The sequence below is a fragment of the Ammodytes marinus genome (genome assembly GCF_949987685.1).
Source record: "Ammodytes marinus genome assembly, chromosome: 19".
Classification (NCBI taxonomy): domain Eukaryota; kingdom Metazoa; phylum Chordata; class Actinopteri; order Uranoscopiformes; family Ammodytidae; genus Ammodytes; species Ammodytes marinus.
In genome coordinates this window covers 22,845,269-22,872,770 of record NC_137223.1, presented here as the reverse complement: position 1 = coordinate 22,872,770, position 27,502 = coordinate 22,845,269, and the positions used below count along the sequence as shown (strand labels likewise).

General features: G+C 38.8%; 4 protein-coding genes across 5 annotated transcripts in view; 3 read left to right on the top strand and 1 right to left on the bottom strand.

Moving 5' to 3' along the window:
* ttc13 (tetratricopeptide repeat domain 13) overlaps positions 1-15,375 on the top strand; it is a gene marked incomplete at its 5' end in the record, with an annotated part of 26,435 nt that extends 11,060 nt beyond the window's left edge. The window contains 13 exons of one of the 2 annotated variants that reach the window (XM_080048020.1): positions 927-1,101; positions 1,674-1,830; positions 2,242-2,372; positions 2,760-2,892; positions 4,469-4,561; positions 4,775-4,858; positions 5,227-5,311; positions 6,656-6,762; positions 7,538-7,673; positions 8,927-9,006; positions 9,326-9,404; positions 9,583-9,662; positions 10,405-15,375. In XM_080048020.1, the coding sequence (XP_079904146.1) occupies positions 927-1,101; positions 1,674-1,830; positions 2,242-2,372; positions 2,760-2,892; positions 4,469-4,561; positions 4,775-4,858; positions 5,227-5,311; positions 6,656-6,762; positions 7,538-7,673; positions 8,927-9,006; positions 9,326-9,404; positions 9,583-9,662; positions 10,405-10,519 (1,455 nt within the window). In that variant the 3' untranslated portion in view covers positions 10,520-15,375. Of the gene's footprint in view, positions 1-926; positions 1,102-1,673; positions 1,831-2,241; positions 2,373-2,759; positions 2,893-4,468; positions 4,562-4,774; positions 4,859-5,226; positions 5,312-6,652; positions 6,763-7,537; positions 7,674-8,926; positions 9,007-9,325; positions 9,405-9,582; positions 9,663-10,404 lie in introns of both variants that reach the window. The other variant, XM_080048019.1, reaches the window with a different exon arrangement.
* Positions 15,376-16,222: 847 nt separating this feature from the next.
* Positions 16,223-18,584, top strand: LOC307265631 (uncharacterized protein). The gene is made up of 2 exons (XM_080047407.1): positions 16,223-16,365; positions 17,381-18,584. Exons 1-2 carry the CDS (start codon positions 16,236-16,238, stop codon positions 18,241-18,243), a joined length of 993 nt encoding a protein of 330 aa, XP_079903533.1. The 5' UTR covers positions 16,223-16,235; the 3' UTR covers positions 18,244-18,584.
* A 427-nt stretch (positions 18,585-19,011) lies between these two features.
* Positions 19,012-21,138, bottom strand: LOC307265715 (uncharacterized protein; the record flags this gene model as incomplete). Its single annotated transcript, XM_080047510.1, has 2 exons — positions 19,012-19,951; positions 20,834-21,138. 2 exons carry the CDS (start codon positions 21,136-21,138, stop codon positions 19,027-19,029), a joined length of 1,230 nt encoding a protein of 409 aa, XP_079903636.1. The 3' UTR covers positions 19,012-19,026.
* Positions 21,139-25,258: 4,120 nt separating this feature from the next.
* LOC307265891 (complement C1q and tumor necrosis factor-related protein 9-like) lies at positions 25,259-26,811 on the top strand. The gene is made up of 3 exons (XM_080047722.1): positions 25,259-25,340; positions 25,666-25,727; positions 26,231-26,811. Exons 2-3 carry the CDS (start codon positions 25,700-25,702, stop codon positions 26,623-26,625), a joined length of 423 nt encoding a protein of 140 aa, XP_079903848.1. The 5' UTR covers positions 25,259-25,340; positions 25,666-25,699; the 3' UTR covers positions 26,626-26,811.
* Positions 26,812-27,502: the final 691 nt, after the last annotated feature.

Below are 27,502 nucleotides of genomic sequence, written 5' to 3'. Positions count from 1 at the left end.
AAGTTAAAGCTGCTTGTATACCTAGAGTTAGTTATACAACTGATCAAATAAACAGTTTAATGATATAGCCTGGGTCATTCACTCCTCTGTTAGGCTGCACAATACACAAATCACTATTTAACTGCAGCTTTTATATGCAGCAGGGTTATATATTGGTTAAAGTTACACAGACAAATGGAACAGCAGTAATACCAAATTGTAAAAATAGCAATGTTGTTCCTTTAAATCACAGTCGTTATAAAATCTGTTGTGTCATGTGTGCAGCGCATGTTTATAATAAATGCCTGAAGAGTGTGTGTCCGTGTCCAGCATTGAGTTACATTGTGTTGTGTTCAAGCACTGTTCAGGAAAATGAGTTGATTTGGTGAAGGTAATTTTATCGTGATTAGTTAATGTAAAATGTAATCTTGTAAAATGTTGTGTAAGGCGAGAAACTAAAACACAAATTGGCCACAGTTCAAGTAATGAGTAGATTTCACCTGATGATACATTTTGGGAAAGGTTTGAGTTTAGGTATGAAAAATAGGCTGCCCAACCCTAGCATCCTCTAGGTAAATCTATCTGATACAGTTGGTTTGGGTATATCCACAAACTTCCCTATTGCAATATCCTGACTGTGTGTGTAAAGGTATGACAAATAGGATACCGCCCAACCATAGCATCCAGCATAGCATAGTTCATTAACTATTACAAATAAACTATACAATATGTTAAAATGTCAAAAAACAAAATCTGTCGTTTAGCGGTGTCTGCAGTTGGAGCCGTAGTTCTAGAGGTGGGGGGTTACGAAAAATGTAAAAAAAAAAAAAATGGTGACCTGTATATTGAGCTCTGTGTTTGTTTATTCATGCTTCTCACCAATAAAAATTGTTTTTAAATAAATAAAATGTCTAATATTTCCCCCTCTCGTCCTGTGTGTCCGTTAGCGGTGCCTGCAGTTGGAGCCCTATAACGAGGTGTGTCAGTACATGAAGGGTCTCAGTCACGTGGCCATGGGACAGTTCTACGAGGGAATCAAAGCTCAGACTAAAGTCATGCTCAACGACCCGCTGCTGGGCCAGAAGGCCAGCTCAGAGTACCTCAAAGTCAAATACCTCAGAGGTGGGGGTCCCAACATGAACACACACACACACACACACACACACACGCACACACACATATACATAAACATATAAAAACACACACACACAAACTCACGAACAAACAAACTAAACGAACACACACTCGCACGCACACACTCACTCACACACACACACACACACACACACACACACACCTAAACATATAAATATGCGCACACAAACACATGTAGGATTTTAAGTTTTTTGCACAATTTAAAATGCACGTAATGGCTTAGGAAAGTAATTAATACAATGCACGGAGAGACAAAAAATCCATTGGACTTTATAATAATATTTTTAAGCATTCTTCTTTTTGTATTGTCATACTGGTTAAAACTTCTGTCAAACTTCTGTTGCCAAAATAAATCAGTTAAGTTATTTTTAAATTCTATATTTTATCTTATCTCTCTCTGTCTCTCTATCTCTCTGTGTCTGTGTCTGTGTCTCTCTCTCTCTGTGTCTCTGTCTTTGTCTCTCTCTCTCTCTTTCTCTCTCTCTCTCTCTCTCTCTCTCTCTCTCTCTCTGTCTCTCTCTCTCGCTCTCTCTTTTCAGAATACTCTCGGTACCTGCACTCCCACCTGGACATCCCGGTGGCCGAGTACAACGTGGACCAGGATCTGCCGGGGAACTTTAAGAACCACTGGGCCAAGAACCTTCCCTTCCTCATAGAAGACTACGAGGAACAGCCCGGCCTGCAGCCACATATCAAGTACGTTACACAGTCATTCACACCCTGGGGGAATAACTATAAAGACTAAAGCTACAGATGAAATGATACAATGTTTCAGTTCTGTTTATGAAAACACCTGACACCTTTTACCTTTTAACCTCCATTGTTTATAAGGAACCTCAGTCATTCAACCCAAACATTTTCCTTCCGTTTGACATTTTCAGAAGGTTAATCAAACAAAGGATTTCATGAAGTTCATATAAAAAAAATTTAAGAAGATTTTTGTGGCATTTTCAAGCTTTATTAGATAGTACAGAGTTGAAATGGGGAGACAGAGAGAGAGGGGGGGGGGATGACCTGCAGTAAAGGTCCACGGGTCGGATTTGAACCCACGACCACTGCAACGAAGTTAAGTTATTTTGTGTCTTCCTGTGTGTGTGTGTTTTGTAGGGATGTTTTGCCACAGAACTTCGACAGCTACAGCCCTGAAGTGCAGAAGTTAATCTGTACGGCCGACCACATGGGGGCGCTGATGCAATATGACACACCGGGGTTCCTGCCCAACAAGAGAATACACAGAGGTAGTAACATGATCACTTTATCTGTTCATATGGATCATTCAAATAGTATTAATAACAGTACAAATACATCTTGAAAGTTTTTTTTTTTTTTTTTTTTTTTTAAATACAAATACATATTGTATGTTCTTATTTATGTTGCCCTCAATTCTTCTCCCTTGCTAGTTTTGCTAGTCTTTTTCCTGTGCATTCTGATTGGTGTTTATATTGTTTGATTATTACAACTTGTACTTTTATTTTTTTTTATTTTTTTTTACTGCATTGCCGGATTATCCCAGTTTTTTGTGCAGCTTCTTGAGATTCTGTTGTATTTTAATTTAAACTGTAAACTATGCTATATACATTAAATCAATCATTATTATAATTAATATCACTTCCTTGTTCCCGTAGCGATGGGTTTAGCGACACTAGAAGTCATGCAGGCGATGCATCGGACGTGGAGCAACAGCAAAGTGCGAGTCAACGGCAAGACGCGGCAGATGCAGTGGAGAGACATGTTTGACATAGCTGTAAAATGGAGGAGGTGAGGATGGTTTTACTTTATAGAGCTATTTAAAGGTGCAGTGTGTAATATGACATCATCAAGAAAGTTCTACAAAGTTCTAGAATGCAACACTCCCTGGGTAACCCCACCCCTTTCGAATAATAACAGAAGCTACAGTGGCCTTCAAGGACAAGAACAATTCTAAATTTTAAACAATGCACCTGATGACATTCCAACTATGACACTTTCAAGATGGCGGCACTAGGCCTTGGTCCAAAATATGCAGAAATATGGACATATATGAGACCCTTTCTAAGGGAAAAAATAATAATTCAAAACATTTTTTTCAGCTATTATGCACTAAATTAAACGTACTTATGGATATTATAATTACTTTCTACAAAATCTGCTAGGAAATAAAACCCAAAATTCTACACACTGCAGGTTTAAATAATACCAGTAGTTACGTCACATAGTTTTGATTTGTGTGCATGGATTTGTGTGTGCTACTTGCAGGGTTTCTCTTGTTTTGCTTATGTACTAGTTAAACACCTACTTCACCGGTGGAAAGATGAAGGTGTATTGAACTCTGAGATCCTATGTAGTATAAATGTGCAAAAAGTTTAGAAATCGGTTCATCCTAGTCTGAGAAAAAGGCAGAAATAAAGGGTGTTTTATGGTCTCACTGTCTAACCCTACATATTACCATGTGTGACATCACTTGTTTTTATTTATGCAGGCTACTAGTTAAAGCCAATTTCTAAATAGGATAGTAAATGTTGCCACACTTCAAAACATATTTATAGCTTGAAGACACCACTTAAACTCTTCAGGAGATGCTTTAGATGCATCAGACGAGAATGAAAGACATAGTGGACCAGCCAACGTTATTGATTTTCCAGTAATCTAATGGACTCTAACAGGATCAAGTTACAGTTTAATAAAGTGGTTGTATGGAGACGTGACTTACTTACTAAAGGAAAGTGGATTTGATATGACTGTGTGTGAACGAGTGGAACCTGGAACCATGTAAAGCGCTTTGGGTGCCTTGAAAAGCGCTATATAAATCCAATCCATTATTATTATTATTATTATTAGTGTCGGGTTACTGTGAAGTAGAAGTTTGTTTTGGCTATTTGAAACGGACTAAAGACTCAGTGGCTCCTTCTTATTCCAAGAGAAATTAAATGTGTCTCCGTGGCGACTGTGGAATCCTAATCATCATCATTCCAAGGATATTAAGTTAAAACACAAGGGAGCTAGAGGAATCAGAAGGAGGAAGATGTCGATATGTGATAGCCACCGATTCCCCGGGCTTTACCCCGTCTTGCATAACCATATAGAGTCTGAATTTAAAGACAGCAATTTTATAAAATCCTCGTTGTCAAAATCACTTTTTGTGAAAATCATTGAATATCTATATAAGGATCATTTATCTGTCTGTACTGTGTGTGAGTACTAAGTTTGCTCATAGCATACAGCTAGCTAAACAAACCAAATACAGACATAAAACCAAGTCAGCCTCCACACACACACACACACACACACACACACACACACACACACACACACACACACACACACTAAAGGCCTTTCTCCCCCATGTTGCTCGTAGGATGGCGGACCCAGACCAGCCGGTTCTGTGGTTAGACCAGATGCCCGCCAGGAGTCTCAGTCGAGGCTTCAACAATCACATCAACCTCATCAGGTAACAGTTTGGTCCCCCGAGCCTCTAGAATTACCACAAGGCCATTGCTAAAGCGGTTATTTTCTAAGCTTTCTAGTGCAAGAAACATTTATTTATATTCCTCGTAATATGACCCAGTTTCATCTGTTTAAAATTCACTGTAGAATGTGTTCTGAAAAGCTCATTGAAAGCACTTTTTTTGACAGTATGTTGAAATAATTTTTTTTTTTCCAGGGGACAGATTATCAACATCAGATACCTGGCCTACTTTGACAACATCCTGGACTTCATCAAAGACAGAATACTGGTTTACCACGGGTATATTATAGCACCAACACATGCACTTTTCTATCTTCTTTCACTTTAAAAAACACTTATTATATAAATGCATCGCCATGTTTCACTTGAATAACTTGAGAGCCGTTATGTGAATATGCTTGGCTTTTGATTAAATAGAGTTTTTGCAATAACCTAGTGAGTTGGCGTTTTATGTAGATAGAAATTTACAACAAAAAAAATCTATTCTATTCTATATATATTTTTTTTTTAACCTTTATTTTACCAATAATGTAACTTTATTTGGACAGGGACAATGTACAAAATAAACATTAACCTTGAGATGAAAGCACCTCTTTTTGGAGCAAGGCCTGTTCTTTAACTACCAGGTCTTTGTTTTCTGGTCCCAGGGCGTACAACCCCAGAGGGCTGCTAGAGGTCCGTCAGGCTCTGGAAAATGTGAATAAAGTAGAAGATCTGCTTCCTATAATGAAGGTAAGGACGAAACACAGGGAAATGAGTTCAGAAGAAAGTATTTAGTGTGATGTCATGTGAAAATAAACATACCTAAAGGTCTATATTAAGGTCTATTTTAGCTCAGTAGTTTGGTCATTTGCTGATGAAAATAATTAAAGGAATACTTCACCCATACGGAACCGGCCTTCTATCATTATAAAATCGCTATTATAATAAAATGAATGAGGTTTTTCTTCCCTCAGTCTTCCCTTGGCCCAGCTGTCCTGTTAATCCTGACCCTACATTGTACCATGTGTGATGTCACGCGTGGGAGAATGTAGGGTTAGACAGTGAGACCATGAAACACTCTTTCTGCCTTTTCTCAGGCTAGGATGAACCGATTTCTAAAGTGTTTGCACATTTATACTACATAGGACCTCAGCGTTCAATACACCTTCATATTTCCACCGGTGAAGTTGGTCTTTAAGTTAACATTGAGTCAAAACATGAACCGTCAAGCTCGATGTAAAGTTGGATTTAAAAAAAAAAAAAAAATTACTTTATTTTTCTTCACATTTGTGCAAACAGAATACATACAGTACCACAGTATTGAATGAGTAAACCCATAGATAATACACTTTGGAAAAAGTCAAATGGTCTTGCTCACAATAAATTCATATAAACACAAATTCAATAAAATATTCTCTATAGCCTGATGTTTAGTTTGATTTTTTGATGTCAAATGTTTTATCAAAAGAGATATTTGAAGCAACACAGCATATTGTTGCTTTTGGTTGGTATGTATTTAATGTGTATGTATTTATTTATTTTATTATGTATTTAGACTCAATTGGTCTCTCGAGGATAAATAAATTCCCTTAAAGTTAAATGAAATTTGAATGTCTTGTGACAGTGGACCGGATAAATGCTACAATCTTTCCATTTGTGATACAAGCGTGAAAATTGGCATGAGCAGCAGTCTCCACGGGTCACTTGACAAGGAAATTGTCCGAGACAAAAAAAAAAGTAATGTAATGATAAAACCCAATACATTTCTATGAGACATTTTCAAATTCACAATTTCAAATGTCTCGGACAATTGTCTTGTCAAGTGGCCCATGGAGACTCATGCACATGACAATGTTCACGCTTATATCATCAACTGAAAGATTCTGCCGAAAATAAGCACTTCTTAGCCGCTCCACTATAACCATTCCAGCAGTGACAAACCCCGGAGTGTTGTGTCTGTCTGTCTGTCTGTGTGTGTGTGTGTGTGTGTGTGTGTGTGTGTGTGTGTGTGTGTGTGTGTGTCTCTGTGTGTGTGTGTGTGTGTGTGTGTGTGTGTGTGTGTGTCGATGTGTTTGTGTTTGTTTCCTGAAGCAGTTCAACAGTAAAACCAGAGATGGCTTCACGGTCAACTCCAAGGTGCCGAGCATGAAGGAGTCAGGCAAAGAATACGACGGTTTTACCACCACCATCACTGGAGACAGGTTAGGACGTCTGCGGAATGAATGGGGTGTATGTAGGGGGCTGTGGCGAAGTGGATAGGGTGGTGGACCCGCAACTATAGGGTTGGTGGTTCAATCCCCCGTCTCCCCGCCACATGTCCAAGTGTCCCTGAGCAAGACACTGAACCCTAAATGTCTCCTGATAGTTAGCTTGCACCCTGCGTGGTAGCTGCTGCTATCGGTGTGTGAATGTGTGCTCCAGTTATAAGTCACTTTGGATAAAAGCATCTGCTAAATGACATTTAATTTAATGTAGTGTAAAGATACTGTCTGTGTTTTTGTCCTTTTTATTTCCTGCTGTGTATTAAATATTTCAACACAGAGGCTACACTATGGAAGTAAATCTGTTTCATCAGATGTTGAAAGTAATAAGCTATTGAATATCTAGCACTGAATATGTATGCATTCAAAAAAAATCTTCAACAACTAATTTTCACCTGTTGTTCACCATTGTTTTTAATGATCACACATAAAAAAATTCAAGATACAAAATTCAGATGCAAATTATATAAATATAGACACACACACACACACACACTCACTCACTCACTCACACACTCTCTCTCTCTCTCTCTCTCTCTCTCTCTCTCTCTCTCTCTCTCTCTCTCTCTCTCTCTCTCTCTCTCTCTCTCTCTCTCTCTCTCTCTCTCTCTCTCTCTCTCTCTCTCTCTCTCTCTCTCTCTCTCTCTCTCTCTCTCTCTCTCTCTCTCTCTCTCTCACACTCACACTCTCATCAACTTGTGTCCTTGTGTTCCAGGGTGGGCAACATGTTATTCTCGGTGGAGACGCAGACGACAGAGGAGCGGACGCAGCAGTACCAGTCAGAGATAGAATCCATCTACAAAGACCTCACGGCCAAAGGAAAGGCCTTAATGCTCTCCACTGAACTAGGGGTAAGACGTATGCCCATAGCTAACGGCTCTTTACCTTGGCACCACGTCAGGCACAACATACACAATCTAGAAAGCAGAAGCATGTCCAACAAAAATGAGTAGAACATTTATTCTCAATGAAAATCTTAGCATTTTTTAGTCTTTTTATCACGGAAATGTTGACAGACGTTACTGTGACATCACAGTAAGAGAAATGTAGGGTTAGACAGTGAGACCATAAAACACTCTTTCTGCCTTTTCTCAGGTTAGGATGAACCAATTTCAATTTTTTTCTTTGCACATTTATACTACATAGGATCTCAGAATTCAATACACCTTCATATTCCAACCGGTGAAGTAGGCCTTTAAATATATGATAATATTTGAATTAATTATCTGGAGGATATCGCAATGATTTGACAATTGGATCAGATTCCAGGCGGGAGGTTTTGACAGTTTTTCTTGATATTAGAGAAGTAGTATTACTGAAGGATTAAAAACCAATATTTCAGCTTGACTCAGTTTCTGTTATTGTTGAGCTTTCTGTTAATATTTGATTTATGAAACAGGTTCGATGGCACCGAACAATGCACCTATTGTTGTGTCAACTAAGAATGCTCCTGGCTGAATTTAAATATTACCCTGGAACAATGACTAACTTTCTGGGGTGCCCTTAGTTCTCTTATTATATTTGACTAAGGCCTGGTTCTTTTTATAATATTTAATATCTTTCTGTGTTCACCGTGGATTCACCGTGGATTGTTCCTCATATTGCACATTTTAATTGATTTACTTGTTTTATACGGTTTGGTTGTGCCTTACCTTTTGCCCTGCTTAGAATCTATCTATTGTATATATTACTTACCCCATCTCGTCTTATTTGACCCTTTTGTAGTTATTGCACCGTGGGTCGGGGAGGAACGTACTTTGGCTTCCTCTGTATGTCCGGCACATATTGAAGAAATCTAATTAATAAAGTGTCCTTGACTTGACATGACATGACTTGACAAGACTATGTTGTTAAACTGAAATCGAGTCCACGTTATGACACTCATATGACTTTTGTTCCAACTAAGAATGCTCTTAGTGGCTGAATTTAAATAGTTACCTGGAACAATTACTAATTCCTTAGGCTCTTGGTTCTCCTGTAATATCTGACTAAGGCCTGGTTCTTTGTACAATATAATATCTCTCTGCGTTCACCCTGTATTGTTGTTAAACTGTAATGGAGTCCACATGAGGTTATGACTCTCCTCTGCCTTCTGTTCCTCCAGGATGCAGACGCAGTGTGTAACCTGATCCTCTCTTTGGTTTATTACTTCTGTAACCTCATGCCCCTCTCCAGGGGATCCAGGTAATACACACATCCAAACCTTCAAGTGTGTAGCATAGCGGTCACACCATTCACAAATCCAAACGGTAGCATGTGTAAGAGTTGGTCATAGCTATGTCTTCCTCAGTGAGAAGACCACGGTGGAATTAGGGCTTTCCTGAATACCATTTTACTTCGAATAGTCCTTGGTTTTTTCAAACAAGTTTTTGAATACTTGTTGTAAATGTTTTAGCATACATACTAGTTTTAAACACCTGTCTACGGGAAGCTTTTAAAATGCTCAGGCTTGATTCAGAAAGCACTGGTATGTGTGTAAGAGTGTTTTCCTGATTCTCCTCAGTGTGGTGGCGTACTCTGTGGTGATGGGCGCTCTGATGGCCAGTGGGAAAGAAGTCATCGGGAGGATCCCCAAAGGAAAGGTAAACAAGAACCCAGACATTCACCGCTTTACAGAAATGTGACTGAGTTTTGACCTGTTGGTCTGAAAAAAAACCAACATGTGGACATTCACCTCTGGGGGATCTACTGTGTGTGTGTGTGGGTGGGGGTGTGTGTGTGTGTGTGTGTTTTCTGATCTGGGTTTTCATATTGTTTCAGTTGGTGGATTTTGAAGCCATGACAACGCCCAGTCCAGACAGCTTCAGTAAAACAGCAAAGAGCTGGATGAGTCTCAAGAGGTAAGAAGACCCCAAGCCCCATTCTCTGTTTGCTTGATATTCAGGCTTCTTGGCAGCGACTATGAATGTGTTCAAATGTTTGTATAAAATCAGTGCATATCTCCTCACAATCAGTTACAGTACCTGTCTGTACTGTGTGTGTGTGTGTGTGTGTGTGTGTGCGCTGATAAAAAAATATTATATCTATTGTTAATACACTGCCTCGGATCTATAAACTGGTATGTAAAAAAAAAGTGTATATTAACAGGTGTAGGCCTAATGTAGCTAGTAACAGGCCAGTTTTACTGTCTATGCCATGTATATTAAGACACGACAAAAAGTGATTTTGACATCAAGCATTCTCCAGAATCGCTGACTCCACCTTTAACACATTCTACACACACACACACACACACACACACACACACACACACACACACACACACACACATTACATTTTTCTCTAAAGTGTTGTTATTGTAAAATTGTTGGCAAATACTTTTTATTCTCTTCCTCAATGTCTTTTCACCCTCGCACTTATTACTCTCGTTTGGTGTATTGTGTGTATATATGAATATGTGTATTTATATAATTGTGTATGTGTTTTTTCATTAGTATGCATTTATTTGAATGTACTTGCTCCTACAGTATGTATTTTATGTCAAAGCACTTTGTAAACCATTGTTTTTAAAAGGTGCTATACAATACAAATAAAGATATTATTATTATTATTATTTTAATGTGTTAATTCCTTCCCCAACAGTTTGCCGAGCTGGTACCAGAACCTGCCGTCGGTAGCGGAGACGTTCCCGTCCAGCAGAACCATGATAGAGGTCCTAAACACAGACTCCTCCTCACACTGTCCCAAGAAATCCTAACAGCCACATGTCCCACAAGGGGGGGGGGGGAGAGAGACAGAGAGAGACAGAGAGAGACAGAGAGAGTGAAGGCGATTTAGTCTAAGTCTTAATGATGGTGGAGCTTCTACACTGGGCTGAACAAAAAGGGACCGATCCTCTTCTGCAACCCAATCACACAACTGGACCTAGTGTAGCTTTAAAGGGTCAAATGTTTAGGAATGGGAGTTGTTTACATTTGAAATTCAACGGGAAATCAAAAGTCTTACCTACTGGACACATTTGGGATTCTTTCAGTGTTCTCTTTCACTCATGATACAAATTCAGAAAGATTATTTCAAAGGTTTTCACTTCATGAGGCAGTGAACTTTATTTTGCTTTACGGAAAAAGTTCTTTAAAAATGTATCTGATTTCAGTATCAAACCATTTCTGTTCTCAGTCATCCTCCCTCCTGAAGTTATGTGAAACTGGTATTCAGTACAAATTGTGTATATGATCTGGCTGCTGTTAACAAACCACATTGATATTATATTGATAATGCAGTAGAAAAACTAGAGTCAAACTATTTAATTAAAAACTGAAATTCTAATTCAAAACCCTCCACCTACAGTTGTAGAGTGTGTAGTTCACAACCCATTCATCTATTTTCAAAGCTCAACATACAATACAGATATCATGAAAATAAATATCATGATATATATTGCCACATTGATTTTCAAGCACAGCCCTAGTTTAAAAAAAATGCGATTTATCTTTCAAAGCTGTTTAAAGCCTCGATAACAATCCAGGCTCTAAAACGATTGGTATATTTTCTTGTCCTTAATTGTTTGTTGGAAACAGAATTTCAGCTCACTCATTTGGTCAAAGTGTATCACGTTTATAAATGCACTATTGAGTCTGTATTTTTGTTCCAAGTAGCTGAAATTTCTGTGTTTTGTGACAGCCCTACTTTGGATTATTAATCCTAGTTTTTCGGGGGGAGGATGACGGAGAATATTGGTGTCCCGCCCTGCGTTCCAAATCCCCATACTACCATACTATTTAGTATCCCTGAAAAATATTAAGGATGTCCCAATACGTGCTTAACAAATGCAGTATGCCAAAAAATACCCAGATGCCCTAACAGTGCGTAACATAGTGTGCAAACCAGCATGCTTTAGTATGTAGTGTAGTAGTAAAAAAAAAAGTATGTGATTTGGAACGCAGGGCCGGTTTGGGATGCAGAAGTTATAATGTCCCCCCCTGACCACCCCCCCCCCCCCTTCTCTGGTTCTCTGCTTTATAGGCCTCACGCTGAAACAGACAAAAAGCACAAATTTAAATCCATGTCATAAACCATCAGCATGAACAAGCAAATTATGTTGCATAGTCATGGTTAAAATCCCCCATCCTTAGATTACCTTTAAGAAGAGACACTGCAGATGTATAGGGTAAAAATAATTATTATAATAAAGCCAGAGTAATAATCTTTATTTAATTTTTATTTCAACATATTAGTGAACAAACAGAACTTTACAGAATAGATTTGGAAACAGGCTTTTTTTTGTATTTTATAAATTTAAAAAAATACTATGTACAGGTCTTTAAAAATGCATTTTCGGCATGTTTTTAAGAACACAATGTATCATAAATCAGGCAATTAACAACATGAACAAATTCTTCTGTAACAAGAATGATTATGGAAAGTTTAGTTGAAGATAAGAATTTTAGTTCAGAGTATTTAAAAAATAATAATGTTGAGATAATGACCGTAAAAGATGGTTGTATAGGAGAAATAAACAGATGCAAACAGACAAGGTTTAGTCAAATAAACACCTGGATGTACATTTTGGAACTTTTATTTATACTAGTGTGCAAGAAAAACATGTTATGGAAGCAAAATAGCCAAACATGTCCAAATTGATCCATACTTAAAAAAAATATTTGCCTGTAGTGTCTCGCCTTACACTTTAAATTAGATGTTAATTTATTAGGTTAAGTTTTGGATCAACGCTTCCTAGTATCTAAAAAAAATTAAAAAAAGTTTTATTTCAAATCAACGATTGCAATTGGCACTTTAAACTTATTTTTTAACCACTGCTGTGAACTAAAGAACACACACACATAAACACACTCTCACTCACACACACACACACACACACACACACACACACACACACACACACACACACACACACACACACACACACACACACACACACACACACACACACACACACACACACACACACACAGTCAAGCCTATCAGCAGAGAAGGAGGAGTTGTGGGATTTAAAAAAAATATGAATAAAAAATGAAGAACCTTCAGGGCTTTTGATTTCCACTCGGGATACTTGAAGCAGTTTCTTTCTGTTTAGTTTTTTTCTCTTGACACTCGCGAGAATTTTCATTTTCTCTTTCCTTATAATGTGACCAGTAAAGGGGTTTTTGGTGGCATTAAGGTTGGGTTGGCTGCTGAACCAATACGAGATTGACAGGCATAGGAGATTTTCAGAGAATTTTCAGAGTTGCATTGCATTGTGGGGCGGAATTTGTCTCATATAGGGCTAAAAAGATTTGTGAGTTTTGATAGACAAAAAAATTAAACAGTTAGAAAAAAATATTTGTGACTTAATAGGCCAAAAAAATTATGTAAAAAAAAAAACATTGGCACCTGCTTTTTAAATTTGAAGATTTACTATTTTATTATATATTTAAATACATTTGGGTTTGGGGGCTGTTTTGAAGGCAACAAAATCAATTTTATATAGTGAAGTATTTGGTTTGGCATTTTCTTGTATAGTTTCAGTATAAATCAGATCATCAAATGCTAAATTAATATTCATATAGAACCAAATTAATCAGTGATTTGTGGCAAAGAGAAAAAAAACACTATTACTATCTATTAATGGCAATACAAAGTTGAAAGGAACCACATTTTTGCCATATTTTTTAGAACAATCAATCACTTCACATTTTTTTTAAAGGAATAATACAATTTTTAGGGCACTTTTTCAGGATACTCACACATCACAAAACGATGATGTCCTAAATATCGGTGGGATTTTACCAAAAAGCTGTGAAACACTCCATTTCTATTTTAAGGTTAATTTAATTTAATTTTGGATTCAGAATCCAATAAAACAGAATAAATAAAGACTCCTGAATATTCTCTGAAATCGCTGACTTGAGCCGTGTCAGATCGGAGGGAAACAGACCACACACTCTTTTTATTTTTATTTTGCTATCATTCCTTTAGCTTGCTTCTGACATTACGATACATCTTAGAGCAATAGATTGGGATACAACTAGCTCATAAAATACCTCTATCAAATACTGTCAGTAAGTGTTTTACTCTGGGTCCCTTTTCCCTACATACAGCTCCGGAAAAAAATATTAAATTAAATTAAATTTTTTAAATTTTTCAATCTTTATCTCTTAATTACTTAATGAAAATACTTTAAATGATTATATGTTTGGGGGGAATTTGGTAGAAAAGTTGTCAGTAGTTTATAGTATAAAACCAAAATGTTCATTCTACTCAAACGTTATGCCAATAAATAGTAAAACAAGAGACACTGAACATATGGAGTGGTCTCTTCATTTTTTTCCGGAGCTGTATATGTAGTTGACTGAGGTAGCCACATTTTCATCTTGTCAAACTCGGATATCTGAAAGAAAACCTGGCCAGAAGAAAAAACATATATATAAAGAGGACGATTAATTGGCCATAAATTTGAAAATTATTCTCCGTAGTGAAAGTTTATTAGATTAAAAGTTTGAGTCCGACATTGTATTTCTCCAGATTTCCTTGATGTCGACTAGATTGATTTCCCTGTTTCATATAAAACTGAACGTTCACAGACGCAAATCATACAGACTGATGTTGTTGTGTTTGTCATAATTGGGGATAATATAATTTTAAATCTGCTATGGAAGTTATTTTGAGTTTTGTTTTAAATGGGATGTGATGTTTACATACAGCAGCAACCTTATCAAACAAAGTACAGCACAAATGCTGCCTGGGTTTATTTTTTATTATTATTTTTTTTTTATGACTTTTCAGTGTTGGTTGAAGCACAAGGAGGTAAAGCAGGTAATTCACCTGGAATTATCTGCAAGTATTTTGCCTTTTGAACAAATTCTATTTTATTTAGTTTTAAAGCGCTTATTGCAACAGTATTGTCACTGAAAGTCATCTCAGTGAAGCAGTGATTCTCAATTCAATGTCCAGTTTCTTAAGTTTGGTATTTAAAGGTGCAGTATGCAGTTTCAGTTTGAGGGGGATTTGTTCACATGTTGCAGAGCCTGTAGTAGGTTTACAAAACATATTTACTCTACATGTAATTCTTAATATTGAATAATTCTACCATCACAAATCAAAACTAAATTATTTTAAGACACCTAAAACCAAGCGCAAGACTAGAATAGGTTTGTAAACAAAACTGTGGGCCCTGCTACTGTAAAAAACAACAGTGAAAAAGTATCTTTTCGGGAAGCTTTGTTACTCCAAACAGTGTTCCAGGGATCACATTTTCCTGTGATTAAAAGAAAATGGTTTATTCAGACATGACAATATACTTTCCAAATTGTTCTCTTATTTGACACCCCCAAAGTTACATAGTGCACCTTTAATTCAGTTCCACAAAGTCAAAATGTGACCAATGGCGTATCTAATTTATTTCAAGTCAAAGTCCTTCCTACACTACTCCTGCTTTGTGTCCCCGTTTTCACTTTTCTTTTACTATCAATGATTGTTCTGACCTGGTTGTCATTCTCTTTATTTTTCTCGTTTGCACTGGGTGACTCGGTCTTTAAGTGCTATGGTGGGGCTTAATAGCATAAAACTTGAAGGGGGGAAATGTTTAATTGGATGAGTGGATGAATGTTCGGCAGTCAATAAAACATGGTTGACAATTTTAACTGACTCTGTTGTTCTTTATTTTGGAGTTAAGGGTAGCTCGATTTATGTAAAAGTTTGGTATGAAACAATAAAAATATACCCATGGCTGCATTAACACATGCTGTTTAGTATTTACTATGCCAGAAAAAGATTTAGGATGTCCCCTATATATGCATCTCAAATTCAGTATGCCCAAAATACCAATTTGTCCTAATATATCATCGCAGTAGGGCAAGCCAGCATGCTTGAGTATGTTGTAAATTGAAAAAGTATGTGAAGAAACAGCATTTTTGGAATAGAATCCATGAGTGTTTAGTTACAAAGCATGTTATACCGGTTTTTGAGTATCATATGGTAAAGTTTGGTATAGAATTCTTCTGTAATGATATTTTTATTATATGTAAATTTCATGTTCACAAATATCTTTCTCTCAAATTTACCCCAAATGTTGTTGCCTATTGAAATCACAATTATTATTAGAATCTTTTTTAAGTTTTACAAAATAAGTCCCTCGATCCTTGTTGATTTACCTTAATTCATTTTAATTAGTTATTAATTCAGTAAATTTTTATCTAATTTTAATTCAGTAAAATTGTATAATTAATTTCATATCTTATTGTGTATGACACGTTAGCGTAGTTTATTGTATTTCTCAATGTTTGCTTCTAAGAATAACTTGTCAAATGTTAAGTGACATAAAAAGGCCTGTGTTGTATTTGGAAGAAAAAATAACTGATCTCGCGTAGCCTGGCGAGACCAGCCTAATCTCGCGAGGCTTCACATTCCTCACGCTTCACACTCCCCCCTCTCTCCAGCAGCAGTTAGCATCTGATGGATTACATGTCCATGAGGAAATGGAGGTCCCTCTCATCGCTTCAGTGATGAGCTATCCTGAGCTTTATAACCCCACGTGCCGGGACTATAGAGTTAGACAAAGACGCCATGATGCCTGGCGTTGTGTCGCCAGCCAGATTGGTGTTACAGGTTGGTAACGTCGTTAGCATTTGTAGCTGATCAACAACCACCATAGCGGCTAGTAAATGCTAACAGCTGAGTTTAGCTTCAGTGCGCCTGACTCCTGGAACAAATTACAGCATCAATACCTTCATTCTCTTTAACCAATTCAGACATAGTATCTTAAACCTGCCAAACTCTAACTGTAACTGTTTTGTGTGCGCGCTTAAACAACCTAGGCTCTGTAAACCTAGATGTAAACAAAGGAGGCATATTGTAGCTAGCAAGCAACATGCTCATTTACAGAGCCTTTACTAGGCTGTGTATTAACACCACTGGACTTGTTTCAATGCACACACAGTAGAGGTACAGGTAGCAAATCGTGAGGAGATATGCACTGATTTTAGAGGTGCACTTTGCAGTTCAAGGGGAGGGTTAACATTTGCAGAGCCTGCAGTTAGTTTAATAAACATTTTTACATTTTACTAAAGTTTAGATATAGTAAAGACTAGAATGTTTGTATGAAAACTGTGGGCCCTGCTGCTGTAAACAACAACAGCGAACCAGTAACTTTTTGAATAGCTTTCTCCAATGTGGGAAGTTTGATTATTCAGTTATGAAAATAAATATACCTTGGAACATGTTCACTTCTCTGACACCCCCCAAAGTTACACAGTGCACCTTTAAAATAAGTGTGGTTTAGTCAACAAGTGTTCCCCAGTACCCCCGACAGTTTTTATGCTCCACATGTCTGTAACAAACTCCCATAAAAACAGCTCAAATCTGAAGACTTTTCTGTTTCCCCTTTCAACCTGTATTTTTAATTTAATTTCAATGTTTTTATTTCTATTCATATTCATATTTTTCATTGGCTTTTCTAATGTCTATTCTGTACTTGATGTGTTTTAATCTTGATGTATTTCATGCCCCTGTAAAGCACTTTGAATGGCCTTGTGTCTGAATTGTGCTATATTAAAAAAAACTAGCCTTGCCTCTTTAAAAGACAACAAGGGATCTGAATTCACACTGTTTCTTTTCTTTTTAGAGGAGGACGCCAAAAGGAGATGGAAAAGCCTGCGGGACTGTTACCGCAAGTTGCGCAACGCGGAGAGGGAGCAGCGCAAAGGAGCCACTGAAAACGGGAAGAAATGGCGGTTCATGCCTCTGCTCCACTTCCTCGAGCCTTTCATCTTCGACCAACCGACGTACATGAGCCCCATGTCTTCCCCCGAGTCGGAAAACAGCGAAGACCGAGAGACAAGCACTATAACGTTCAAGGAGGAGACGAGCGCTATAACATTCAAGGAGGAGACAAGCGCTATGCAATTTAAGGAGGAGACGAGCCCTTTTCCGCTTCCGTGTGCCGACGAATCAGCCGTGAGCCCGTCCACAAGCGTCACTAGTCGTAACCCGATTTCGCCTGCCGAGGAGCGGACTGAAGCAGCTACCAATCATGCCCCTGAAAAAAGTACAATTGTCCCTGAAAAAACTACAAATGGCCTTGGACCAACTACAAAAAATGTGCCTGCCACTTCTTCTTCCAGTGGCACCGGTGGGACGCTGCCTTCTTCTTCAACAGACCGAGGTAATTGGAAACTAGGCCCATCCAGTCTCCACCGCCCCAGCCCCAGCCCGAGCTCAGTCCCAATCCGAACCCTCTACGGCAAGAGCAAGCGGCCAAAACGCTCGGAACATTCAGAGGAACATTACGACTTGGACCAGTTGCAGTCGCTGGTGATGAGGTCGCTGCCGCCGCCCACGGACGATGAAGACAAATATGGCGTCTACCTCGCGGCTACGTTGCGGAGGCTGCCACCGGCTAGCAGGCAGCTGCTGAAGGTGCGAATCGAACAGTGGGTTTATCAGATTGAGTTTGGGGCCACAGATATGGACAGTCTGCCTTCCTGAGACTCTTGACTGTATATGTGAAGATATATGTGGTATATATTTTATACTTTAAAACTATTAAGTGGCTATTCGAGGAACTTTTCAGTTTGTGTTCATTTTTAGACCACCCCCTTTGGACAAAAGAGGTAGTGTTTTTTTTTTTACGACGCCAGCTGTTGTTCCTGGGTGAGCGTATACCCATGACAAAGGCGTTAAGAAAAAACTATATAAAAATAGCAGTGGTCTCATTTGCTGTTACATTGGATTTAAGATCATCAGAGGAAAAAGGAGACAGTTTGTTTAAAAAAATTATTAAAAGTTTCTTGTAGCTACTTTCACTTTATTTGAATGATTGTACTAGGTGGACGGTTTATATTTGATTTTCGTATATATTAAAATTGTTATAATATGTAAATTGTCGCATCCCATTTCCTCTTAAGGGACCGTGCAAACCGATTGAATTCCACTCTCCCAGTAAGTTCTCACATCTCACATACAAACTTTTGGTTACCAGTTGTATTAGTTTACAATATTTAAATAAAATTAAATTAAAATTATATTATTTGCTCCCTTAAAAGTGATTTAAAAAAAAGGAAAAGAAATAAGATTTAAAATAAATAAGAATACACATTTGTATTTTAAGTTTTATTACAACGGTTTTATCACGTAATAACATTAACACAAAGTGTATTTTGAGAATGTCTGTCATACAGATTAAATAAATAAAAAAGCAATAGAACCATATTGCTGACATTAGTTGTCATAACTGAAAATTAAAATGTCACCACAAACAAATAAAAGAAGTCAAGAGTTCCCTGAAGGTTCCTCTTTGACTGTCGCAGTCTTTTTGGTGTCAAGTTGCGAGGAGAAATACTCAGCAAACTTGTCGCGTACGGATTGCGCCTCTCTGGAGAAGTTGCTGCCGCCTAGCCGAGGTGGCGCTTGCAAGGCCCGATAAACAAACACCTCATCGTCATTATTATTGCCTCCTTGGCTGCTGGATATATCCCCCTCTCTGTCCCAATGCGTGTAGTTGTGTAGCATGCACGCCGCTTTAGTCACTAGCGCTGCCGTCTCGGGCTCCTTGCTAATCGCTCGGTGAAAGATCGGGAACTGCTTGGCTAGTAAGTCGAAGGCACATTCGGCGTGCTTCCTCCCGTGGAACAGTCTGTCGTTAAAGGCCCTGTGCTCCGGTGTTAGATTAGCTTTCCCTCTGTACGGGCTCATGATATTCCTCGTCAATGGAAAGGCTTCGTCTGCGGCCAGGACGAGCGGTAGCGGGCCCAAATGTTCCGCTCCGGGGATGGGTCGATCGGCAGGTATGTTCAGCTGTGCGTTCTTGAGCGCTTGGCCTAACATTGAATTCGACAGTATACTTCCGTCGCCTGCTGCTCTGTTGTACGAGCCGACATCCACCAAACGGAACCTCTGCCGGGCGTCGACCACGGCCAGAAGCACGATGTTTAGGGTCTGCTCGTAGTTTTTGCCCGTCGGTTTGATGGCCACATTTTTGCCGAACACGGAGCCGATGCAGTTGGGGAAGTTCCAGAGTTGATGGTAGTCGAGGGCGATGTCTGTCCAGCCGGCCGGCGTCGGCGCGGGCATGAAGTCGTCCACCAGCTGGTCCCATATCGCCCGGGAAACCTGACGCACGATCCCGCTCACCGTGGACACGCCCAACTCGTGGCTGTTGGCCAGCGAGCGGTAGGACACCCCGGTGGCCAGGTACCTGAAATCACACACAACGTTTAGTTTAGTTTTTAGTTTAGTTTATTTGTTTATAGTATCATGGACAGTCCCCTTTGATTAACTTTACAGTAAGAGGAGCAGCTTCAGCCTATTTGGCTCATTTCCAGCTGTAGTCCCCGGCCAGTTGTCAGTAGGTTTAGAAGGTGGAGTCAGTGATTCTGGAGAATGCTTGTTGACAAAATCAGTGATTACCTCCTCACAATCGGTCCCTGCCCATACTGTGTGTGGGCCAATCACTGATTCACAAAAAGTGATTTTGACTAGTATTCTCCAGAATTGCTGATTCCACCTGTAATGCTTTATCTAAAATGGTATGCTGAGAACCATAGACCAGGCTACAGCCAAAGCAAATTGGCGGGAAAGTGTGTGGTTGCCAAAAAACTAAATTTAAGCAGTGCACCAATCGATAATTATGACATGAGGGAGTAAAACCAGCACTTTTGAATTAGCAGAGACCACTCACTTTGTGTGGGTGTGTTGTAGCAGCTGCAACATGCCTCAGGAATTACAATATAAATTAATATTACTCATATTTAAATCCTACATTAAAGGAATACTTCACCCATACGGAACCGGCATTCTATCATTCTAAAATTGCTATTATAATATAATGAATTAGGTTTTTCTTCCCTCTTTCCTCAGTCTTCCCTTGGCCCAGCTGTCCTGTTTACCCTAACCCTACATTTTTACTACTATGATGTCATACTGGTAAAATGTAGGGTTACACAGTGAAACACTCTTTCTGCCTTAACCGATTTCAAATATGTTTGCACATTCATACTGCATAGGATCTCAGAGTTCAATACACCTTCATATTCCCACCGGTGAAGTAGGTCTTTAAGATATAGGCTTAAGTTCTCACCGTAGAAAAGTACTGAGACGTTGAGATGGAGAGACTGGGCTCCTGTAGTTGGTCTCCATCCTGGATATGTGCGGTCGCAGCCTCTGGAGCAACGCGTCAAACTGCTCCACGGTCAGCCGGTAATAGGCCTTAAACCGCCCGCTATCCAGCCGAAGCTCCTGGACCAGTCTCTGGTAGTGTCCCCGGGGCGCACCCGCTCCGCTGCGGTCCTTCACCCAGCGGCGTTTAGGCTTCAGGCGGCGGCTGCGCTTCAGTCTGTACAGCAAGAGAGCCAGCGCTGTCAGCCTCCATCGGTCCAGCGTCATTGTTTATGTTTACGTTTTGCGAGAAGTGGATATCCGGGCCGGGAGGTCACTTTCTTCTTCTGCACTTACATTCCCCTTGTACATTTGGGTAAACAGCTTTCGAGGCTATATCGCCCATATATCTATGATATCGCCCCCCTAAGTTCGGGAGGAGCCTACACACAGGTTGAGGCCATTGAACCCTGGTCTAAAATAGTAAAAAAAAAAAAAAGTTGGCTGTCTAAAAAAGTTGGCTGTCTAAATAAGCAGAAGTCTGATAGAAAATGTATCAGACTTCTTCGTTTGACAGGACTGTGTGGGCGTCTCCATGGCAACAGTTTTCTTTTTCTTCTTTTTTTTCAAACATTCGGACAGAGAAGAGAGAACTGCCGTGATTGGTTCAACATACTAACGTGTCATAGAACCAGAGGATCTAAACCTCATTTCTGTAAAGTTTATTCAAAATTACACTATCTTTGCCACTATTTGGATTGATAAATTTAAGTTTTTTTCAAATGCTTACTGTCATTAAAGGGTTTACAGGGGCTAAGTGAAACGCCTACCTCCACAACGAGTTATTTGGTGTGAATGCAGGCAGCCTTGTGTTGAAAAAAATAGGCTAAGTGTGTGGATAGGATTTTTCCACTGTGGAACTTTGATAGGCCTAATGTTTCTGCCACAGCTTGAGGCAATAAGAGCTTCTCCATGTCAGTAGTGTGTGGTATAGGATTCAGTTCATCAACAGGGGTGTGGCAACTCCTTTTCATGAAGCCTAAATAGAGCTGGGTAATGGCAAATCCAGTTGAACTTTTTCAAAATTTGCAGATCTATCCTCAGCTAGAAACTCATGTCTTTTTAGGCCCTTTTTTTTAGCTGTCTGTTGTTCTCTGGGTGAGCGATAGGCTACCTAATGCTTTTTGTCAAGCCAAAATTCTGGGGGGCATAAAATCAAGGGGCCATGGGGTCCTTCTCCAGAGAAAATATGCAAAATAATCTTAATGATGCAATTTGACATAATAAAGACATAGGATGGATCATTTTTAAACATCACTATGTTAGTTTTTGAACTCTATCATTTATCTCCCACTTTAGTAAATGGTCTTTATTTTAAGATTTTCACATCAATATCTTTTTATTTTTGCTGTTATGGTTATTGTCTCACTTCTACACACACAGTAGCTAGTTTTGGTAAATCATACACACCGTCTTATAAAAACTGATTGCTGCTACAAGTAATAACAAGCTTGCCAGCCGGAAATCTGAACGATTGGATTGATAGATGGATGGCTACCAGCTTTTGCCAATAATATAACAACTTTTGGAATCATACAATATCAATATGCTGACATGGGAAAGCTGAGCTGCGTACTTTAAGGCTCAACTTCAAACTCCTGTTTTTTCACCTTAACTTTATAGTAGGGGAGAACGGGGTAATCTGAGCCACTTTTTACATTTGCTCCCCTCTAAGCGAGCTAAAATGATTTATCACTCAAATTTACACATTTCCCATTAATTCAGGATGTTTTCTAGAAATGGGCATTAGCAGAATTTTTTCAAGACACAGGGCAGTGAAAATGTGATTGTTTAAAAAAAAGTTGTAATGTGGCTCACTTCACCCCAGCTGTGGGGTAAACTGAGACAGACCAGAAAAATCAAGGGGGTAAAGTGAACCAGCTGGGGGTAAACTGATCCACTTACTTTTTCCACTCTGAAACTACCATAACAACACATATTGTAACAGTTAGAATCCTGAAAGCTAGCCACATATTCCAGAACTAATGTCGGACTAGTAAAAGAATGTTGGGGTTTGGTCAATTAAGCAAAGCAAATTTTCTAAACACAAAATCAGATACAACATATTATAATTCAAAAGGTTTTAATAATATTCAAATCAAAGATAGAACCAGTTAGATTAGAACACAGTCTGGGGGTCAGAACACAGCACCCTTAGAGCCAGCTTGTGTCTGGGGGTCAAAGCATAGGAAAATCAGAACCAGCGAGAACAGCCTGGGACTCAGAACACAGGAGAAGACACAACTGGATTATAACATCAGCCTGTCATACTCTACAACTAGGCCTACTCTACATTCCAGCCCTGAAGGTTATGCCTCGTTTCCACGTTACAGGGAAAGATGAGAATGTGCTCTTTCCGTGTGGTTGCCCCAGGTCGTCTTCCTGGTGTATTTCCTTGGCATGATGGCTTTTCTACAATGTGTATGACATTAAAATAAAACATATGTTATGTAATATTACTTTAAAATATGTTTAAGACTAAACTTAACTTGTGCCTCATGGCCTCAGCATTTGGCTCACTTTCCCCCACCACCACAATTTGAGAAAAAACTACATCTCTTAGCATTTCAGGCTAATCTTTAGCTAATATCATCACATGGTTTTTAGATGTTGGTAGTTCATCAACACGTATGATAGAAGTTTTTCTACGTGAATACATTTGCTTTGGCACAACAGTTGATTAAGTTGACAGCAAGAAAATTTACTTTTACATGCAAAATACCTATTTTGGTGAAAAAAACATGCTTACCACAGCACCATGAGGTCCTCTCTTTCAGGGCCATGGGGAAATGAGAGGGGCTTGAAAACGTATATCTCACATGACCAAACATGTTTTCCGTTGCCTCAGATTCCCCCGTTCTCCCCTACTTGACATTCATTGTGCAACCACTACTTGTGCAGACCTATTTCCAAATACCTTATTTAAATTTTTAATTACGCTTATCTTCACTTCAATTTTATCACCCTTTTGAATTCCTGCATCTACAAGCACACCCGCTGTCTCTGCCAACACCCCAGGTTTGATATTTCCTGGATTCATTGCCAGATAGTTATCAAATCTTAATTTATCTTACATAACACTCGATGCAACCCCCAATAACCAGAAAAAAATGTGTGAAGAGGATTTTTTTCGAGTTTTCACTTAAATTACTGACACAGCTTAAGGCAATGATGCTTCTTAATGTCATACATCTAGTCAGATCAAGTTTCTTTCGGAGGTCATGAGAGATTGTTTCTTTGTCCCAACACTCTTTTTTTAGGGAGCTTATTATGACTTGTCTTTGTATTGTTATAGGATACTACATTAAGTCATTAAGTTCTGGGCATTATTTGAGTATATTTGATGGATGGATTGTATTAATGACTGTAACAATCCAAACCAACACTTATTCAAACACACCATCGAAATGTGTGTGTGTGTGTGTGTGTGTGTGTGTGTGTGTGTGTGTGTGTGTGTGTGTGTGTGTGTGTGTGCGTCTTCAAATTTAGCTTTTTTAACATTTTTCTTGAGGCACATTTCTTTATCGATGTTGTGCAAAGCTCATCGTTTTTATTCTCTTCGCGGGCGTGTTCGAACCCGAACAAAAGGCATCTTTATATCTAAGCCTGTTGACCTGTTGAAAAATCCGCAATGAAAACCCAACTTTTGGCATTGCTTGTGTCAACGGAATCATGGCAAGTAGATTTACTCCATAACTCTGTGACAACAGCATGTATGATTTGACATACAATATGATCTAGGCAAGGCAAGTTTACATATATAGGACAATTCAGCCACAGGGCCATTCAAAGTGCTTTACAGGGGCACAAAATACATCAAGATTAGACACTAGAAATCGCATTTTATGAGATCACAAAAACATAGAACAAATACATCTACTTCTAAAATATTCAGTCTTATTGATTATTATATTTTATCCAAAATAAAGATCCTTCATCTTTAATAACTAGTCATATGGAAATCTCTGAAGTCACATTTGTAGTTCAGGATTTGTACTAGGAGGGCTCGCTATGGCAAAAGCCTGGTACCTGCAGCCATAGCAGCCCTCAACAAAAGGCCAAGATAAAACACCCCAGTCCCACTCTGTGTATATATTCTGTATGCATGTTTATTTTGTCGTGTTTGTTGTCCATCTGTCTATTGTCTGTCGGCGTGTGGCCCTTAAATGTAATGTGAAGTGGAAAAGAATTTCCCCTTGGGGACAATAAAGTCTAAAGTCTAAAGTCTACTATGTAATTATGTGGTATTTTTCCCCTTCATCCCTTACAGGTATAAACGCTCACCAACAGGTGTGGCATAAATGCTGGATCCCATACAAGGATTTGGAACCAGACCATTTTTGTCACGTGGTCGCGAGGCATTGTACAGTATAAAATGCCTCTACTTGTCTGTGCAAAATCTGCAGCATTCTCCAGTGAGACAGCAACAGGTAAGAGGTTCCCTTCTCGTGCCATAATTTGAAAGAAAAAATACTTATGCAAATAATTCTTATGCAGTTTTTGCAATTGTATTTTCTGCACCTTTTTGTTGTTGGAGTGAAAAGATAATGCAGTGAAATTCAGATAAACTTTCTTAGATTTTTTTGCATGATTTTCTTACTACTCAGTGATCTATGTAGTAAACTGCAAACTGTCTCATGTAGCTATACATTATTATATTTCAATCAGGGCTTGCAGACAGTTTTAGGAAATATTGACAATGTTCAAACAAACCATCAATATATTGCATTTACTAAATCATTGTTTTTTTTACAGACGCCAACTGCAACATCCTTCAAGTCTTTTGGTCATGTGTGCTAAACAGGAAAGCTGTTCAGGTAAAATAACACACTTTCAACTTCAGTATGAGAGTAAAATGACATTAGAATAGTGAGCAGTCCCCTTGATAAGTAATAACCTGCATCTTAAGTAAAATGTTTAAAATGTAATCGCTAGAAGTTGAGATTTTTGGTTCAGAGTATTGATTTTTTTTTAAAATTATGTCCATTAAGGTTGCATATAGGAGATATTTTCACATACAAACAGACAAGGTAGTAGAATTTTGTAAAATTAACTCCTAAATCTACATTTTGGACTTATTTTTCCTACACTTGTATGAAAGAAGACATGTCATGGAAGCAAAATAGACACAAATCTTAAAATGTGCTTGAAAAAAAGGATGATTCTGCCTGCAATGTCTCACCTTAAAGGAATAGTTCAACATTTAGATTTTTTTAGGTTTTGTCTCCCTTACGTTACCTTTATGTTGCACTCCTCCTTTAACTCCTTGCTCTAATTACCACTATCTTGCCCACTCTATTCTATTCACTCTATACTGTAGGCATTATAGCCTTCACGGCCAAACTGCGTGTGGACGACAGCTACCCGAAGCACACTGGAGTCCTGAAATTCCCCGACGTGCTAGTGAACGAGGGAGGCGGCTACAACAGTGAGACGGGCATCTTCATCTGCCCGTTGGACGGCTTCTACCACTTCACCCTGCACATGTCCGTATATGGGCGTGCTCAGTGCGCTATCCTCAAGAACAAGGAGAAAGTAGTGGGCATGTATCACACCAACCTGCCGGATAAACGCAGCCAAGTGGCCACAATGAGCAGCGTGATGAAGCTTAGTAGGCACGAAGAGGTGTGTGTGAAGATATTTGGGCCAGACAAAAGCGACGTGTTTACAACCGAAGACAATGACACTGTCTTTGTTGGGGTTCGTTTGGGTTAGTACTATAGCCTAGCCTAGGACCATACGAGTCTATATATGGCTTTTCCACAAAGATCCACTGCCAATTCAGTGTATAGCCTAATAATTAGGTGAAGTGTGTTACAATGTAGGCTTACATATTTCCTTTTCGACATAATGATGTAATACTATATGGCTTTCAATTCAAATAAAAACAAGTGCCTCAAAGTGTCTTCTGTCTTTCTGCCATGGGTGATTCTAGGATAAGAGCTTTTGAGGTAATTTTATTTAATGTTTTTTTGCATTTTAACCTTAATCCTTACTTCTCTCTCTTACCTGAACCTAGCAGGTTTTTTTGGGGGGGGGAATAATCTTATGTCCAATCTAAGGTAAAATATTTTATGGGAAATTTGAGAGCACTTTTCTGAAAATAAATTCAGTTTCAATTTGCACAATGGTTATTCATGTCACCCCTTATTATTACACAGCAGTCTGACAGTATATTAATGGCGCCCCCTGCTGTTCTCAGGGATCTGATGCCAAAGTGTGTGTCCTGACTGTTATTCCACTATACAAGATAATAACCCGTAAGTTAAGTTACTTTATTTGTCTATAGAGCTGTTAAGCGGAAGTTCCTTACTTCCGGGGTATGGGCCCTATCGGCTCGAAAAATTACAACGGTAGTCAATGGAAAGAAATTTATTCTTTTCTGGTCCCAGTCATGAAATGCCTTCGATTACACATATGTTTTGTATGGATTTAGATGGTATTTTTTCGTGCAAAGAATGGAACAATTTAGCGAGTAGAAGCTGGATACGGTCAGGTTTTGTGCAGAGCGCTTTTGTGGACTACAGCTCTTCGCTGCTCTTGACGCTTATGATATACGTCACCACCACTTGCACCGGCTTAGCTCCGAAAC